This window comes from Podarcis erhardii, assembly GCF_964252035.2.
Source record: "Podarcis erhardii genome assembly, chromosome: Z".
NCBI classification, from domain to species: Eukaryota; Metazoa; Chordata; class Lepidosauria; order Squamata; family Lacertidae; genus Podarcis; species Podarcis erhardii.
In genome coordinates, this window is record NC_138504.1 from 17,748,688 (window position 1) to 17,765,818 (window position 17,131).

The following is a 17,131-nucleotide window of genomic DNA, read 5'->3' on the forward strand; positions in this document are numbered from 1 at the left end:
TTTTGTTACTTTTTGTTTTTTGTATTAATTTGGAAACTCTAATAAATATTTATAAAAAAATAAAATAAAGACACAATGGTGCAAACTAACTGAGTAACAGAGTGACTGCAATGCCTTTTTTGCCTTTGGTTGCTGTGCAGAATGAAGAGGGTTTAGCCAGGAAAAGAGGGTGAGAAGGAGCAGCTGGATGTCACCTTCCAGAGGTGCATTTGCCCTTGAACTGCATTATAGAATCACAGAGGACTCGTATTGACCAAGAGTGCTCCCCTCAGGGCTTCAGGCAGCTAGTCCTCCTCCTTCTGGTTCCTCTCCCTGGGGGTGAAATCCGAAGTGATTTCTCCTTGATCTTATTAAGGCACAAATGCACCTGGAAACTCTTTAGCCCAAGAGGCAAGATGGGTGACATAAGGAAAGGTAGCAGAATCTTAGGTGTTGCCAGTAGGACCTGTGTGACTTCTGATAGTTCCATAGCCTGCATGGCTCCTCAAGGTGGGTCTCAGTGAGCCAAGCCCCCTCCCCTGTTAGAGGTCTCCACGCAGGGTTTCTAAACACCTGCTGGCAAATTCAAAGGCAGCTTTGCCACATTGCTTGTTTGTGTTAGAGACAAAACGGAAATGATTGTTCCTTTTATTAATACATCCATGTTTTATTGGCTTAAATACATGACAGTTTGGCTTCTTTACATTCCCTGCTCCTTTGGAGTGCTGGAGGCTCTGCACCAACAGAAGACTAAAGGAGAACCGGTCAGGCAGTTGAAGCAAGCAGGTGGGAAGACTAAAAAGGCAAAACTCGCCCTTCGAGGAGGTAACCGGCTGCACTTTGAAATGAGTCATTGCCAGAAGTCTCCTTTTCATTTTTTTAAAAAATGCAGGTCCAACAAACAAAACATTGGCCTGTAACATAAATGTAAGCATCTAGTTCACTACAGGTGCTGCAAGATACATTTCAGGCTTTAATTGGTGTCATTCTTATGCACCATCCAATTCACTTGGCATGAAGCTCATCTGCCTACATGCATTGACCTCCACCTCCAGGGTCTTCCCTGTGAGACTCAGAACAGCCCCACAGCTACTCATAGAATCATAGAGTTGGAAGGGACCCTGAGGATCATCTCGTCCAACCCCCTACAATGCAGGAATATGCAGCTGCCCAATACTGGAATTGAACCTGCAACCTTGGCGTAATTAGCACCACGCTCTGACCAACTGAGCAATCCAGGCTTGTTTCCTCCTTTTGCAGATGTAGCCTGGGGGAAGTGCATGTCAAGGGATAGCCCACACGGTCTATGCAAGAACATGCCAGGGGTCCTTGCCGCTTCAGGTGGCAGTTTTGCTGGGCTGGCAGCTGTAAAACACCAACCAACAATAAAAGGCAGGCTACCAAGTAGAAAAGAAAGGCAGGTGGTCTTTTAGTGGCCTGCATTTCCCACTCACTACTGGAAGGCATCTGGGGGCTCAATGCTGCCAGCCAAACCCCACCCCACTCCAAAGTGGCAGCTTTGCCCTTGCAGGCATATTTTTCTGTGGAATGAAGGGTTCCCCTTCCCAGGAGTCCCTGCAGAGGTCGCCCATCTATCGCTCCACATTTCATGGCAGAGTGGCATTAAGCATGGAGAACATCAGACTAACAGCTCTCAAGCGAGTGCAGCCTATTAGCGCCTAGTGTGAAGTGACCATAACAAGTCCCCTCATGGCCTTAACCCTCAGCACTAAACTGGGAACTCTGGTGGGAAAATGCTCCCCCAGGACAGGAGCAGCGGGAAGACATGCTCTGCTCTGTGACAGCAGAATGGAGGAAATGGGAACTGACGGGAACCCAGCAATGTGCCAAGGGCAAAGTCTCAAGCTGGCTGATTTATGGGTCACAGTTTGGGTTTTGTGTGTGCGCACACATGTGTGCATTTCTCCACCCTCTTCTACAACCTCACCAAGAGCAGCCCCCAGAAGTTCATGTGTCACAGCAGCAGGCATTGGAGATTGCTTGTCTGTGCTCAGGGCAGGGGTATCCCTGTCTCTGGGTGACACAGATCTTGAGCCTTGCTCCAGTCAGAGACATGATCAGCATTTCTGATTCCACACAGTGCAGAGAAACTTATGGCACCCTCTAAGTGCTCTGAGGCAGCTACTCAATGTCTTTTCCATTTGTGCATTTGTGATGATTTCGAAGAATTGTGGAATTGTAGAGTTAGAAGGGACCCTGAGGGTCATCAGGTCCAACACCCTGCCATGCAACTTGTGCTCATGATAGTATCAAGGCAGTTATACACAAGCCCACTTTCAATACCCTTTGAAGTGGACACACTGATTTGTTTCCAGTTTGTGCGTGGTCTCGTAACTTTCTGTCGGAACTGTGTCACTTTTTATATCCTATTTTGTCCCACTATGGCTGCACTATAGCCCCTCCAGCAACAATATTGCCATGACATTGGAGAAGCATCGCAGAGGAGCTAATAAAGCAGGATTAGGTGTGGACACTCCAGAATATAGCCACCTCTAATGCACTGTTATTGTGTCAAAAACATGTTGCAGAAGACAGTCCGGAGGTGCTGCAATTCCTCATTTGCCATCAACAGTTGACAGTCCACCTTGTGCAGGAAGCAACAACAGCAGCTCCATCCAGTGTAGGGTTGCCATACGTCCGGATTTTCCCAGACATTACTGGGATTTCAAAGGCAGAATTGACATTGGTGGGGCGGTTCTGAAAGGTGGCGCTTTGGGGTCTTTCTCTAAAAAAAAAGCCCAACAACTTTCAGGGTTTCCTGGTTTTTACTTTTTTGAAATATGGCAACCCTAATGCAGTCACAAAACCTAGGCTAGACACATGGCGCAGCCGCAGCAAGAGATTGGAAGAGGCGCCTCTACATCTGGGAGCAACAGAGCAATCAAGCAAGGCTGCAGCATTTGCACCTGCAGCTGCACACAGTCCCCCTTGGGCCTTCTTCCTCTTCATGTGACTGCAGCGTGGCCACTTGGGTGTGGCTTGGTGCAAGTGAGCTTCTGTCACAGATGTCTCAGGGAGGGTGAGACACAGTGCTACTTCCCACAACAGGATGGAGAGCAAAAGCAATGGGTTCTCATGGGGAGACAAGAATCCCTGTTTGTGCAGGCTGGACGGTTCTGTTCTGTCTGCAAGCAACTCCCTGCTAACACTCACTTTGCTGCACTGCAAGCAACGAGCAGGCGGCCGTACTCACAACTGAGTGTCGCCCCTCCCAGGCACTGATTCCAGCCCATGAGATTCCCCTCGCAGACCTCCAGCATGTCTTCCCCCTCCGTCCCCCAAACCTTTGCAGCCTCCTCCCAATCAAGGTCAGGGAGGGTTCCTGCTCAGTAAACTTCCCACTCTCTTCTCAGCCCCACCACTTTGGCAGCTATATCCAGAAAGGGCAGCAAGAAGCCAATAGCTGCATTTCCCAGCTTACTGTGGACACCTTGCAGCTTTTGCTGCAAACCTTCACTCTCCCTGGAAACCCCAGCAACAAAGTGCTGAAATGAGGCTGCAGCTGCTTTGCAAGCAGAACTCTGCAGGGCAAAACGTCTGGCAGCGGCATCTCCAATTAAGCAGGTTCCAGGTAGCAATGGCCCCATCCTGGCCTGAGAACCAGGGAGAGCCAATATCGGGACAGACAGAGAAGTATGGGTGGCTACTTTCCTCTAAACAAGGCTTTGGGGTTTGTTCATAGAATCATAGAGCTGGAAGGGACCCCATGGTTCATCTAGCCCAACCCCCTGCAATGCAAGAATATCAACTAAAGCACCCGTGACAGACAGACAGCCAATCTCTGCTTAAAACACCTCCAAGGAAGGAGAAGGGAGACCGTTCCACTAATGAACAGCTCTTACTGTCAGAAAGTCCTTCCTGATGTTTAGTCAGAATCTCCTTTCTTGTAACTTGAAACCAATGGTTTGAGTCCTGCTCACAAGAGCAGGAAAAAGCAAGCTTGCTCCATCTTCCATGTGACAGCCCTTGGGATGTTTGAAGATGGCTATCATATCTCCTCTCAGTCTCCTCTTATCCAGGCTAAACATACCCTGTTCCCTCAACCATTCCTCATAAGGCTTGGTTTCCAGACCCTTGATCATCTTGGTTGCCCTCCCTTACACACATTCCAGCTTGCCAATATCCTTCTTAAATTGTGGTGCCCAGAACTGGATACAGGACTCCAGGTTTGGTCTGACTAAGGCAGAATAGAGTGGAACTATTACATCCCTTGATCTGGACACTGCTCAGTGGGTTAGGTATGCAATGATGCAGGAACGAGACCTTCCAGCTGTCCCCTTCTCAAAGCCCTCTGCCCCCCACTCTGACTGCAGCCTGAAGGCCCCCACACCTGGCATATACTGTTCCAGGATGCGCCCTCCCCCTCCCCTCCCCCTTGGCTTCTCTCAGCAGCAGGAAGAGCCTGCCTTGCTGCTGGTATGCAGGTCAACTGCATGGCCCAGCACACAGTGCTCCAGCTGCTCCTCCATGGCCAACACCTGCCGCACAGCTTCCTCAAAGGCCACAGCCACGTTGGTGTCGTCCTTGGCACTTGTCTCCAGGTAGGGGTAGTTGCCGTGCTCCATGCACCAGGCCTGGGCCTCTTCAGAGGTCACTTGCCTCTCCAGCTTGTCCACCTTGTTGCCCAGAACCACAAAGGGGAAGTGGTCAGGGTCCTTCACGTTGGCATAACAGATGAATTCCTTCTGCCAGTGGCCCAGGTTGTCGAAGCTCTGCCGGTCATCCACACTGAAGGTCAGCAGACAGCAGTCAGCCCCCCGGTAGAAAGGGGTCCGCAGGCTCTTGAAGCGCTCCTGCCCAGCTGTGTCCCAGATCTGGAGAGTCACAAAGCGTCCATCCACTTCCAGGTCCCGGTTGAGGAACTCAACCCCAATGGTGTGGAAGGCCTGCGAGTCAAACTTGTTGGTGACGTAGCGGTTCATGAGGGAGCTCTTCCCAACGCCGCCATCGCCCAGGAGGATCACCTTCAGCAGCAGTGACTTCCCACTCATGGCAGCAGAGGAAAGGTCTAGAGGGGGAAAGCACCTCCATTAGCGAGAGGGCAGCTGTTAAGGAGCCCCTGTGTATGTCTCTCTCTTCCACCACAGTAGAGAGAGGAATCCTGCCTGCCACTCCTGCATTTCCAGTGCCTGCCAGGGGAAGAGGACCTTTTTCAGACTGAGGGCCACAATCCCTGCCAGGCAACGTTCCAAGGGCCACATGCAAATGAGGGGTGGAGCCAAGGGGGAGAAGCTGGCAGGCCAACAGATGCAAATTTCACCTTTGTACGGTAGGCCTGTTTACACACACACACACACACACACACACACACACACACCTTGCTCTGCTCTCTATCCTCCATCCAGGGAAGAGCCAGAGGTCAAGGACACACTCCACACACTAGTGAGAGTTCTAAGGGCCAGACAGAGAGGTAAGGAGGGCCGCATTCACCCCCTGGGCTTGAGGTTCTCCACCTCTTTGATACGCCTATTAATTTGTGGGACTCGTTGCCACAAGGGGTGGCAGCAGCCGCTGGCTTTGAAGAGGGATTCAATAAATCAGCAGAGGATGTGAAAAAGGCCTTTCTATGAATACCAGCCCATGTGACTGCATGCTGCCTGGAAGGTTTCCAGAAGGATTCAGGGATGTCATGTTTCTGCATATCGGTCATTGGGGGGAAGGGCCCATGGTGCTTGCATTCTGCTTGTGGATTTGTAGGAATGACTTAGACTGAGTCTGACCACTGACTGGTCCATTGAGTTCTGCCATGACTGGCAGCAATGGCTCTTCAGGCTTTCCGGCAGAGGACAATGCTCAGCCCTTCCTGGAGATGCCATCAGGGACAGGCCCTGGGGCCTTCTGCATACCAAGCAGGTATCTCTGCTGCTGAGCTAAAATAAAAAAGCAAATCTAGCTGGCCACTATTCCAACAGAACGCTGAACCAGAAGACAAAAGGCCTCTGATCCAACAGGGCTCCTCTGATGTCCTCAGGGCAAGGGCTGATCTACTATGAAACTAACAAAGCTTAATCGCGGAGGGGGCCCAGAAGCAACCTTCGTCCACATTTGGCTTAAAAATTTGGGATATAGTAGGCCAGATTTGAGTGACACAACTCAAATTGATTATTTTTTTGTTGTGTATATTTCAACAATCCCAAAGCTTGAGAGCTATTAGCATAGACGTTTGTAACCCCATTGAAGAAGATAACAGTGGTTATGCAGACCTCGCTGCTGCCTGTGAAGTTCAAGCCTCAGGGCCCTCAGAATTGATTGTGGGGGAGGGCCGAAGGGACCTCACTCCCTAGGAGTTGGCCCCTAAGCTCAGGACAGAGAGCTAAAGGGTGGCAAGCAGTGTGGTGTTCTCCTAACCACTCCTTCCGTGTAGGCTTGTGGTTTGCAATTGCAGCTTTGGAAACTGAATGACTCTGCAGGGCGGGCAGAAGCAGTCTGAAAGTAAGCCGGTTGCCCCATGCCGACAGGGAACACAGCAGTGAGGGCAGAGGGCTGGCTGAGTGCCCACCTGCAGCGTACCTGTACTGTGAAGAGAACAGTCCCACCTCCAGGGCAGCCTGGCCAATGCCACACCTGCGCCTCAGCAGCATCACTGAAAGGCAAGGCAGGTCACTCAGCTTGTTTCGCATGAACTGACCTCCCACCTCACATGGTAAGTGTCCCTTTCGCTCTCCACATTGTCTCTTGATGGGCATACCTGCCACTTTGCAAAAGCCCCCACAAACAGCACAGCATTCTGCTCAGAGCATGAGCAAGCATTTGGTTTTTGGAAAGCCGCAGGCCCTGACATCGCTCTGTGGGCATGGCTGGCACTGCCATTGTGCAGGCGGACCCTCCCCCCATGGGTAAGGGAGAGGGGACCAACACTCCCTCCCCCTGCTCCACCCACTCAGAGAGATAGCCCTTCTTTTCCCTAAGATGAGCCAGAAAGATTGACTTTATTGTCGTTTTATTTATCAAGGAACCTACTTCTACCTGCTCTCCACTGGAAAGTGGCAGAGTGGGCCAGGCTAAGAGCATGAAAATTAAGAGTCTGGATCAGGCCAAGGTCCCCACCCCGCGCAGTCCTGTATCCTGTCCTGACGCAGAGGCCAAGCAGATGCCCTTTAGGAGAAATCAGCAAACAGGAGCGCTCAGCGGTGGTTGGCATTCAGAAGCATCACTGGCTCCGGGAGTTTATATTTTAAAAGGGCGGATCCCTTTCCAAACAGGGCAGGTTGGAGGGGGCAGTGGTGTGCTCGGAAGCGTCTCGGTAATGCCCAATGGGCTAGACCTGAGGGCAGAGATCCCGGGACTCCCCACCCCACCCCAGCAGAAGCAGCAAGAGGGCCCCGAACCCCCACATTTGGGAGGGAGGGAGGAAGGCGCATCCATCCTCCTCTCCAAAAACCGAACCATCAAACCACCCTCCCTCGGAGAAGACCACCAAGGCCGGGATCTACCTGACCCGCCGGGATCCGCCCATTGCCCACCCGTCCGGCCTCCCGCGGCAGTGCAAAGGGGGAACTGGATCCTGCCCCGAGGGAGCGCCCAATGACACACCATCTCCCCACGAGGCCTCCACGCAGCGCACCTGCCCGCCGCCGGCCTCGGACGGGTCTCGAACGCGCGGCCCGCGCTGACCGGGAGATCAAAGGCGCATCTGGAGCCGGGCGGGCCGGGCGATGGGGGGGGGACCCCACCGCGCATGCGCTCACTGCCTGCGGAGACCCGAGCGTCTTCCGCCAGCATCACTTCGCGGCTGTGGCCACCAATAGGAAGTGAGCCCGCCTCGCCCCCGCCCGCCCCGCCCCCATGCCGCGACAGGTGTGAAGCAGGTGCGCCGCTGGGGACAACCGTTACCCGGCCGCAGGCAGGCAAAGAGCGCGGGCAAAGAGGCCAGGGGGGCGCGCGCCCTCTTCTCTGCCAGGTGGGAACAACAGGAAGGGAACACAGTGGCAACTACCTTACGCTAATGCAGACCAACAGCCCACCTTAGTTCTGTATCGTCTGTACTGACTAGCAACAATGGCTCGCCAGAGTTTCAGACCCAGTTCTCCCTCGGAGCCACATCTGGAGGTGACATGTGGGATGTAGCTACTACATCTCAGCTTTTGAATAAAATGGCTCTCCTGGATTATCTCACCTGTCCAAGTCACTGGAGTGAGTAAAAATGCCCTGTGCCTTATAGTTTTCAAGCCTCATATTGAGTAAAAGATTCCTGTATTGCAGGAGTTTGGCTAGATGATGTTAGAGCCCTTCCAACTCTACAATTCTATTATTTTTCTGTTTTTTTAAGCAATGAACCTTGGTTCTCAAACATAATCCATTCCAGAAGTCTGTTCCAAAACCAAAGCATTCCCAAACCAAGGCATGCTTTCCCATAGAAAGTAATGCAAAACAGATTACTCTGTTCCAGATTTTTTTTTTGGGGGGGGGACAGCAATTTAACATGAATTTTACTATCTAATGAGACCGTTGATCCATAAAATGAAAGCAATAATCATTGTACTGTACTATAAAATAAACAAGAGAGTACTGTAGATGATAAAAATAAAAAAAGTTCTTACTTGCACTGATGCTAGTCATTGTTTAGATGGGGGGCTTTTATCCATTTCTGCTGTCACACAATCAGCTGAACTGGGTTCCATACAGTCACAAAAACAAATTAACCGTAAAAGCCTCAAAAACAAAAATTCAAAATAAAGAACAAAAAAAATACACCAGATACAGTGGTAACTTGGTTCTCGAACTTAATCTGTTCTGGAAGTCAGTTTGGCTTCTGAAATGTTAAAAAACCAAGGTGCGGCTTTTCATTGGTGCAGGTGCCCCAGAAACAATAGCCGACAGCTGTATCAGACATTCGGCTTTTGAAAAATGTTTGAAAACTGGAACACTTACTTCCGGGTTTTCGGTGTTTAGGAACCAAGAGGTTTGAGTAACAATGTAATGTAACAAGAACTAAGGTAAAAATTGATTTTTTAATTTTAAAAATGGAGAAACTATATGATGCAGTTGAAAAAGATTGACAATGGAACCCATGAAGGGGTGGATGGAAGTTAAAGATTCAGGGAATCCTATATGTTTATGTTTATGATTAGTATTTGAATATGAATATAAATGTAAATTGCAAAACTGAATAAAAAATGGTTTGTTTGTTTTTAAAAAGACTCAACTTGACAAACATTGCACTGAATATCAAATAATTTTGTTCAACACAACAAGCCCATCCACCACATTAAAATACCCATATTGACTTTCAGTTATATTTTTATTGCTTCTTTTATTTCTAAGTGACTGCTGGAAAAATCCACTGAGTGGCTAGTGGATAAAGACATTCTGGCAGCAGAACAAGTGGGATTTAGACCTGGCAGGTCCACGCTAGATCACTGCCTACCATTACAACACCTTATAGAAAAATATAAGTCAGGAGTGCAGGCCTCACTATATGCAGCCTTTCTTGATCTAAAAGCAGCCTTTGACTCAGTTCGCAGAACGAGACTCTGGGACAAGCTTCGGGCCACTACTATTGATAGAAGGCTACTATATTTAATTCCGGTAGTACAGTACATTCAAATACGGCCCTTAGAGTCAGGTGCAGCCAGCTAAGGCACTTAACAGATCCCATCAAAACAGGGTGGCTGGGGAAACTCAGCCAGATGGGCGGGATATAAATAATAAATTATTATTATTCTTATAGGGTGTTGGGCCCCATTATTATTTAATTTTTATTTAAATAACCTGGTAACCACTCTCCATAATCTCGACTTCCACCCTCCCAAGTTAGCAAACCGGCACATCACGGCTCTGCTTTACGCAGATGATGTGGTAATACAATCCAGAACCCCCATAGAGCTTAGAAGAGCACTAAGAAAATTAGCTGCCTATTGTGAGATGGAATGCCTCAAAATAAATATCAGAAGACCAAAATTCTTGCTTTTGGGGAAAACCCAAAGCTCAGAAATTGGAAACTTCAAGGCCAAAATTTAGAACAAGCCCCCAACTACTGCCACTGTTGACAGCCTGTTGCCCCTTCACTCTGCTTGAATGGGTTATGTCACAATCAGGTGTTTGTGAGCATGAAAATGCTGTTGGGAGTTTCAGCAATGAAGGCTCAGGCATAACATACTGTTTGAAAGTCTGAACATTTCCTCTTTTTTTATTTAACAAAATTTATATACCGCTTTTATAATTTATATACAAATTATTAGGAGAGTAAGTTAAAAATATACTGTAGTTTATTCACTTATAGGCTAGTTTATATACTTTATTCCTTCTTATACTTCTATCCCACCTTTCCTCCACAGAGCATACACACTTCAGCCTCCACCTTCTCCATTTTATCCTGACAGCAATATTGTGAGCTAGGGCCATAGCTCAGTGGTAGAACAACTGCTTAGCATGCAGAAGGCATCAGGTTCAGTCCCCAGCATCTCCTGGTGGGACTGGGAGCGCTCCCTATGCGCTTCGGAGGCTTCGCGTTGCTATCACTGAAGCCAAGGAGCCTGCATTCGCTCCATAGGACACACACACATTTCCCCTTAATTTTGGAGGGGGGAAGTGCATCCTATAGAGCGAAAAATACAGTATATCCAAAAGCCATGTAAGGGTGAGAAAAACATAGATTTTACAGCGTGTCACCTATTAAGGGAGAACTACAGAAAAATTCATCATAGATGGTACTTAACTCCGGACAGATTGTCAAAAATGAATAAAATGAACAACAATAAATGCTGGAAATGTAATAGGACAAAAGGCACGTTATACCACATGTGGTGGACTTGCTCAAAGATTAAAACCTTTTGGGACATGATCCACGACGAGATAAAAAAATTGATAAGGGCATCACACAATAAAAAGGCAGAGGCATATCTACTAGGAATTCCAGGAATTCTTGATAAAGATATCCCAAAGGATAAAACTAACACATTCTTATATGTGACAAAACGTGTTCTCCCTAGCAGAGAGCACGTGTTGCAGTGGGGCATACAAGCCACCCCAGTGTTGCTGGGCAGATTTGCTGAGTGACCCAGGCAGTGAATTGGTTAATTGGGTCGCTGGGGAGAATTGCTTGTTGCAAATTTTGAAGGAGGGGTCAGAGGTTATAAATATTGCGTCCTCTTGGCTGCTTGCACCAGATCACATGGAGCACTTGGACTGTCTGGAGGACAGTGGAACTGTCTGGTTACATTTCTTTATTTCCCCCTTCTTTTTAATCCTCTCTAGTCTCTCTATTCTCCCTGTATTTGTGAGCGCTGCCTGTGTGTAATCCTCCTTGCCTTGCCTTTCCCAATAGGGAGAGAGCCCCCGTTAGGGCTTTCTTTCGCAAAAGTTTCTCCCATTTCTCCTGTTGTTAATTGTGGGGCTAATCAGGGCTGTTCCCAGCTTAGCTAGAATCACTTTCGTTCATAGTATCCCCAAAGGTTGGCTTTATTTTGGGTGTGTGCAGCGCTGTTGGCCAAATTTTAATCTAGCCTTGGGCGGGAGCACTATTTTGAGTTCCTTTAATATTGTTATGAGACAAAGATTCTCAAGAGCAGAAGCAGGGAGGCCTATTCGGCCTGCACATAACTTCCAAGCCTAAGTCTGCTACAGGTAGCAGTTAATTGTTAAGTCTCTGACACGTGACTCATTCTCTCTATAAGAATGTATCTGCTTGCAGGCTCAGTTGCTGCTAATGTATATCTGAGGCAGACAGAGGGCCCCAGAGGCTCTCCGTGCCTCCAATGACTATGAGCACTCTGTGTATGCTCTTGAACTATGCTGTTTCTGAGCAAGTTTATTTTCTTCAGATTTGTTTTGCCCTGATAGTGGCGACTGCCATTTTAGAGATGAGCCATTGTGGCTTAGTGGCTAAAGTGCAGGACTAGGACCTGGGAGACAGGGTTCATATCCCCCTCTTAGCCATTGTTATAACAAAACAAAACAAACTGCTACTTTTGGACTATTCCGTTGCTGGGTAGTTTGGCCCGTTTGTGATAAAAGAACATTGTGTTTCTTGAGGGGGTGCTTCCCTCTAAAAGGGCAAGCAGGGATACCTGGACAAGCTGTGGGCTACCTCAACTCTGTTATTTCACTGGAAACATTTATGTCTGGCCTAGCAGGTGATCCTAGGGCTTTGCCCTAGAATTCGATGGCCTCTGGCAGCGTTTCCAGCCTGAATAGTGTCCCCCTGTGGTGCACGAAACATTGGTTTCACTGGTTCCTTACATTGTTTAGTTTTTTGCAGACTATGACAGGGCCTTTGCAGATGCCTCCAGAGCTTGCCTCTCCTGCAGAGGATGACTTACTGATGCCCCAGATGCCTTCTTCACAATATTGCTGTCAGGATAAAATGGAGAAGGTGGAGGCTGAAGTGTGTATGCTCTGTGGAGGAAAGGTGGGATAGAAGTATAAGAAGGAATAAAGTATGTAAACTAGCCTAAACTAGCCTATAAGTGAATAAACTACAGTATATTTTTAACTTACTCTCTTAATAATATAAGTTATAAAAGCGGCATATAAATTTTGTTAAATAAAAAAAGAGGAAATGTTCAGACTTTCAAACAGTATGTTATGCCTGAGCCTTCGTTGCTGAAACTCCCAAAAGCATTTTCATGCTCACAAACACCTTATGAAGGAACCATTGTGACATAACCCATTCAAGCAGAGTGAAGGGGCAACAGGCTGTCAACAGTGGTAGTAGTTGGGGGCTCCCATCTATTAAAAAGCCACAGAAAGTCTTTTCATACTGCCTGAGGAATTAATCCCTTATTTAACGTTCATAATTGCTAGATCGATTTAACAGGACTGGAGCTAACATTTGCTTGGATTTGGCACCATTGATAGGGAACTGCCTGCTGCGCCCTCCGCTTTGAAGTCACCCTGGTCTTTGGGCCTCCAGCACCTTCTTCAGCATGTCCAACCCATCTAAGAGGCGTATGATACTGGTGTTCCACTGGGTTAGGAAGAAGCCCCTGACAGAGAAGCCGTGCTCTACCATCTCGGCCAGACCTTCTGCCTCTGCGCCGGCTTGCAACACTCCTCACATTTCACCCAGCTTCACGAGGAGCAAGACACAACCCGCTCTGCTCAGGAGGTCCAGCAGGCGCAAGGTGCTGCGATTACCGAATCTCACTGACCCCAAGTTTTTAAGATCTGTCATTGGCAGCGTTGGCCGGAAGAGAGCCCGCAGGCGTGGCAAGCAAAAGAAGACTCCAGCGGGAACAGGAAAAGGGGTGAGGGCTAGGCTAGAGGCAAGAAGGCTCCAAAGCTATTTGCAGGGTGGGATTGCTTTGGAAGGTGCCTTCTCACAATCTCTACCCTTGAACCACGTAAGGACATAAGAAGTGCCTGCTGGATGAGGCCAAATTGGCCTGTCTAGTCCAGCATCCTGTTCTCACAGTGGCCAACCAGAGTCCTGTGGAAACAAGAGCATTCTGTATTCCCTTCCTGCAACTCCCAGCAACTACTATTCACAAACGTTACTGCCACTGACTGTGGAGGTAGAGCATAGCCATCGTGCCTAGTGGCCATTGATAGCCTTTCCTGCATAAAACCATCCAAGTTGGTGGCCATCACAGCTTTCTGTGGGATTGAGCTTCCAGAGGGGTAGCTGAGCATGCCTGCTGCAGGAAAAACAGGCATTAAAAGCACATTTCTCCCAAAGAATCCTGGGAATTGCAGTTTGTAAAGGGTGCTACAAATTGTAGCTATGCGGTAGAAGGGTAATCTACAGTTCCCATGTAGTCTGGAATAAACTCAGTCACCCCTCCCAACATTAATTGTTTCTACTAGGTGGGGAGGGGTGTTGGATCTGCTTCCCGGTCTTGAAGAAAGGCGCAGGTCAGATGTGTGCCCAGACCTGGCCACGCTTCGCAAGAGGTGTGTTGGTTCAAGGTGGCCACGCTGCCTGCAACTTGCACTCCTTCCTGACGTGTCTTCCCCAAACCCCTTCTTCCAGAGGCTGTGTTGAAGTTTTCCATCACGTGGAACACAAACTCGCAGAACTACCTCGAGGCTCAGGCAGTGGTGGAAACCCTCCTCAAGCATGAGACGCCAGAGAGCCTCTTGCAATACAAAGGGATCAAAGCAGCTGTGGAGTCTCTCCTACCATACACGGCACTTCCAGAGGCTGGGCCAGATACTGCAGGCCTCCATGTTCCTTGATTTCATGTGACAAAACATGAAGTTGCCTGACGCCGCCAAGTGGGATGAGGAGACGGACACGTGATGAGCTTTATTTATTTATTATTAATTTTATTGAGTACAAATTAGAAAAAAATACAAATATACAAAAAAAGGAAAATACATGTAACCAATAGAAAATTAGAAAACATTTTACCTCTTCTGATATTTACAATTATTTGCACCTCAACAAAACAATATTCACAATAAATAAAAGAAATGAAAGGTAAAATAGAAAAGAAAAGAATAAGAAGAAGATAAAGAAAAGGAAGAAATAAGATCAAGAATGAGAATTTTAAAAGTAGATAAGTATTCACTATACACAGCCATTTCCAATTTATATTTATGTTCGATTATGTATTTTCATCATATCCTTATCTATCTTAATTAAAATATTTTTAAAAGACTTCCACCGTTTGCCTCACGCGTTTTTGGTAGTCCATTTGTCAAAACCTCTGTTCTTCATATTTTTCCTTTGGGTCTCCTTAATGTCTCGCTTCGTATTTTTTATATTACTCACAAGATTATTCTAAACACAACCAGATTTTAGAAGCCGAGCCCTGGTTCCGCGCTCTGGAGATTTCACGTTGCTTTCGCTAAAGCCTGGAGAGCGAGAGGTGTCGCTGCACACCGACCCTTCTTACTCTCCAGGCTTCAGGGATAGCTGCCTGAAGCCTTCGGAGCGCAGTGCGAGTTCCCGACACGTTCCAGAGGCTTCAGGTTCCTTTCGCTGAAGCCAGGAGAGTCTTGCTCTCCCGGTTTCAGCAAAAGGAAGTCGAAGGCTGCGGAGCGCAACAGGAACTCGCGCTGCGCTCCAAAGCACTGCGCGAGCTCCCGCTGTGCTCCAAAGGCTTTGGGTTCAGCAAAAGGAACCCAAAGCCTTCGGAGTGCAGCGGGAACTCGCGCTGCGCTCCGAAGGCTTCAGGGATCTTTGAGGCTGGCGGTGGGGGAATGCAGCGCTTCCCCCCACCGCCAGCCCCACAAGCTCGGGGGGCAGTGGGAAGGCAGGGCACAGAAAAGGTGCAGAAAAGGGTGCATGGCTCCTGTGGGCTTTTGCAGGAGGTGGGGGTATTGCCATAGCTGGAGTATTGCCTCTCCCATAGGTGGGGGTATTGCCTCTCCCGGCTGGAGAGGTGGCGCGCAGCTATGGCAGCAGCCTCTTTAGCCGTGCGCCACCTCACCAGCCGGGATAGCGTGCGCGGGGCTAAAGAAGCCATAGCCCTGGGCTTCCCCAGCAGCCCCGAGAAGCTCGCGGAGCAATGGGAAGGCTGCGTGCCTTTCCGCTGCTCCCCGACCTGCTCTTTGGGGCTGCAGGTCGAAAGGAACCTGAAGCCCGGAGAGCAAGAGGGGTCGGTGTCTGAAGGCAGCTGAACGCACCTTGAACAGCACCTTGTTTTAGAGGGGGGAAACGGAGGGGGGATTCTCCCCCTCTCTGCGCAGCGCCTCCTGCCGCTTCGCGCTGGGCAAAGAGGGGGAGAATTTTTTTTTTCTTGTTCTCCCCCCTCTAAAACATGGTGTGTCCTATGGTCGGGTGCATCCTATAGAGTGAAAAATACAGTACCTCTATTTCCTCACATCCAGAAACGCAAGAAGGGCTTTCACTCATGCTAGAAGCTCGGCCATGCCCTCACCAGTTCTGGAAGGCTCCTATAGAAGAGTCCTTTACCCACAGAGACTTTGAGCCTGCCCATTAAGGGAAATAGGAAGCCCCGAACATATATTTTTTAGATGTCCTTCTTATGCTGAGATTCATAGAGACACCATTGATCCTTTGCTGAAGAGGCTCGCTGATCTTTCAGACAAGTCTAAACTTGATTCTCTCCTCTTAGGCAAAGATCATAAGACGACCCGGCTGGTAGCCAGATTCTGTGCCCAGATTTGTAGGCACAGATCGTCCTATAGAATAAAATAGCTTATTAGGGAAAAGCTGAAGTCGCCCTTTGGGGCGCCTCAGGGTCAATTTTTATGGTAGCCCAGATCTCAGTTGTACAGGTGTATGTATATACTGTATCTCAATTTTAACGCATGAGCTATTGCTGCAATCTGCTCTAATTGTATATTTTATCTTAATGAACACTGTTTTTATTGTGTTATGTGAACTGGTCTTTGACTGTAATAAATTATCTATCTATCTATTTCTAGTTGTATTTTAATCGTATTAAAATTTGAACTGCATGTGATTTTTTAAATAAAAAAAATAAGTTGGCATCTAGCACTGCACATGACAGCTGCTAAACAACAGGCATTAAGTTCTCCTCCAAGGTCCTAAACAATTTCCAAGTGGTCCGGGGCAGTGAGGAATTTGGCAACCATCACCCTGGGTATTAATTTGGTTGTCCAGCATTCCCCCCCCCACTCCCTGCCTGTCCTAACAAATTATTTCATACTATAATAATTCTTTCACAACTTTTACTCCAATTCTTTCTGACAACTTATCAAAAGATGCCCTTCTTCACATATTCTTTTCCGCAGCGGCACCCTTTAAGCCAATTTATCCTCCTCTTTCCCTTTAGTATATATCTCTCTAAACTTCCCCATTAAATAAATGTTTTAAAAGGAAGACATTTTCTTTGGCACTCGCAACATCTATCTGCTTCATTTCAAACACTTAAGAGAGAGGGGGGGAAAAAACTGATATTTATTGCCGGATTTGAGAACGTTCCTCTGCTTGTGTTTCAAGAAGATGGACTTTTTTCCATTTGCTCTGCTTCCTGCTCAGTTTGACCTGGTTCTCAGTTTTTAATGATGGGGCTCAAACAAGTTTCTGGCCACAGCAACCTTCACAGGATTTCTCTGGATCACTTCTCGTTTGATCATCGCTGCCCATATTAACAAGCCTGCCTGTTATCTCTGAATTCAGTTACACTGGCTTAGATAAGCTGTATGTCCTTCGGATCACCGTTTTTATTTTTATTACACTCGACGACTTCAGATGAGTTTGGAAATTGGCAATATTAACTCCAGAGATGCCAGCCTAGATTCTGCCAGTCTTTCA

At 48.0% G+C, this 17,131-nt stretch overlaps 2 protein-coding genes across 5 annotated transcripts in view; one reads left to right on the forward strand and one right to left on the reverse strand.

Annotated features, from left to right (window-relative positions):
* Positions 1-2,291: 2,291 nt before the first annotated feature.
* Positions 2,292-7,660, reverse strand: RAB9B (RAB9B, member RAS oncogene family). Of its 4 annotated transcripts, XM_081848186.1 has the most exons (3): positions 7,534-7,660; positions 6,511-6,583; positions 2,292-5,008 (listed from the first exon to the last, which is right to left on the reverse strand). In XM_081848186.1, the coding sequence occupies exon 3, from the start codon at positions 4,989-4,991 to the stop codon at positions 4,386-4,388; it is 606 nt and encodes a 201-aa protein (XP_081704312.1). In that variant the 5' UTR covers positions 4,992-5,008; positions 6,511-6,583; positions 7,534-7,660; the 3' UTR covers positions 2,292-4,385. The 4 variants fall into 4 exon arrangements, with proteins under 4 accessions (XP_081704312.1, XP_081704311.1, XP_081704310.1 ...); XM_081848185.1 differs by lacking the exon at positions 6,511-6,583; XM_081848184.1 differs by lacking the exon at positions 6,511-6,583 and having other exon boundaries at positions 7,565-7,653.
* A 132-nt stretch (positions 7,661-7,792) lies between these two features.
* Positions 7,793-17,131, forward strand: part of TNMD (tenomodulin) — a 41,009-nt gene continuing 31,670 nt past the window's right edge. Inside the window, exon 1 of the mRNA XM_081848164.1 lies at positions 7,793-8,133. The gene's annotated coding sequence lies outside the window, so the exon portion shown is untranslated. The remainder of the gene's footprint in view (positions 8,134-17,131) is intronic.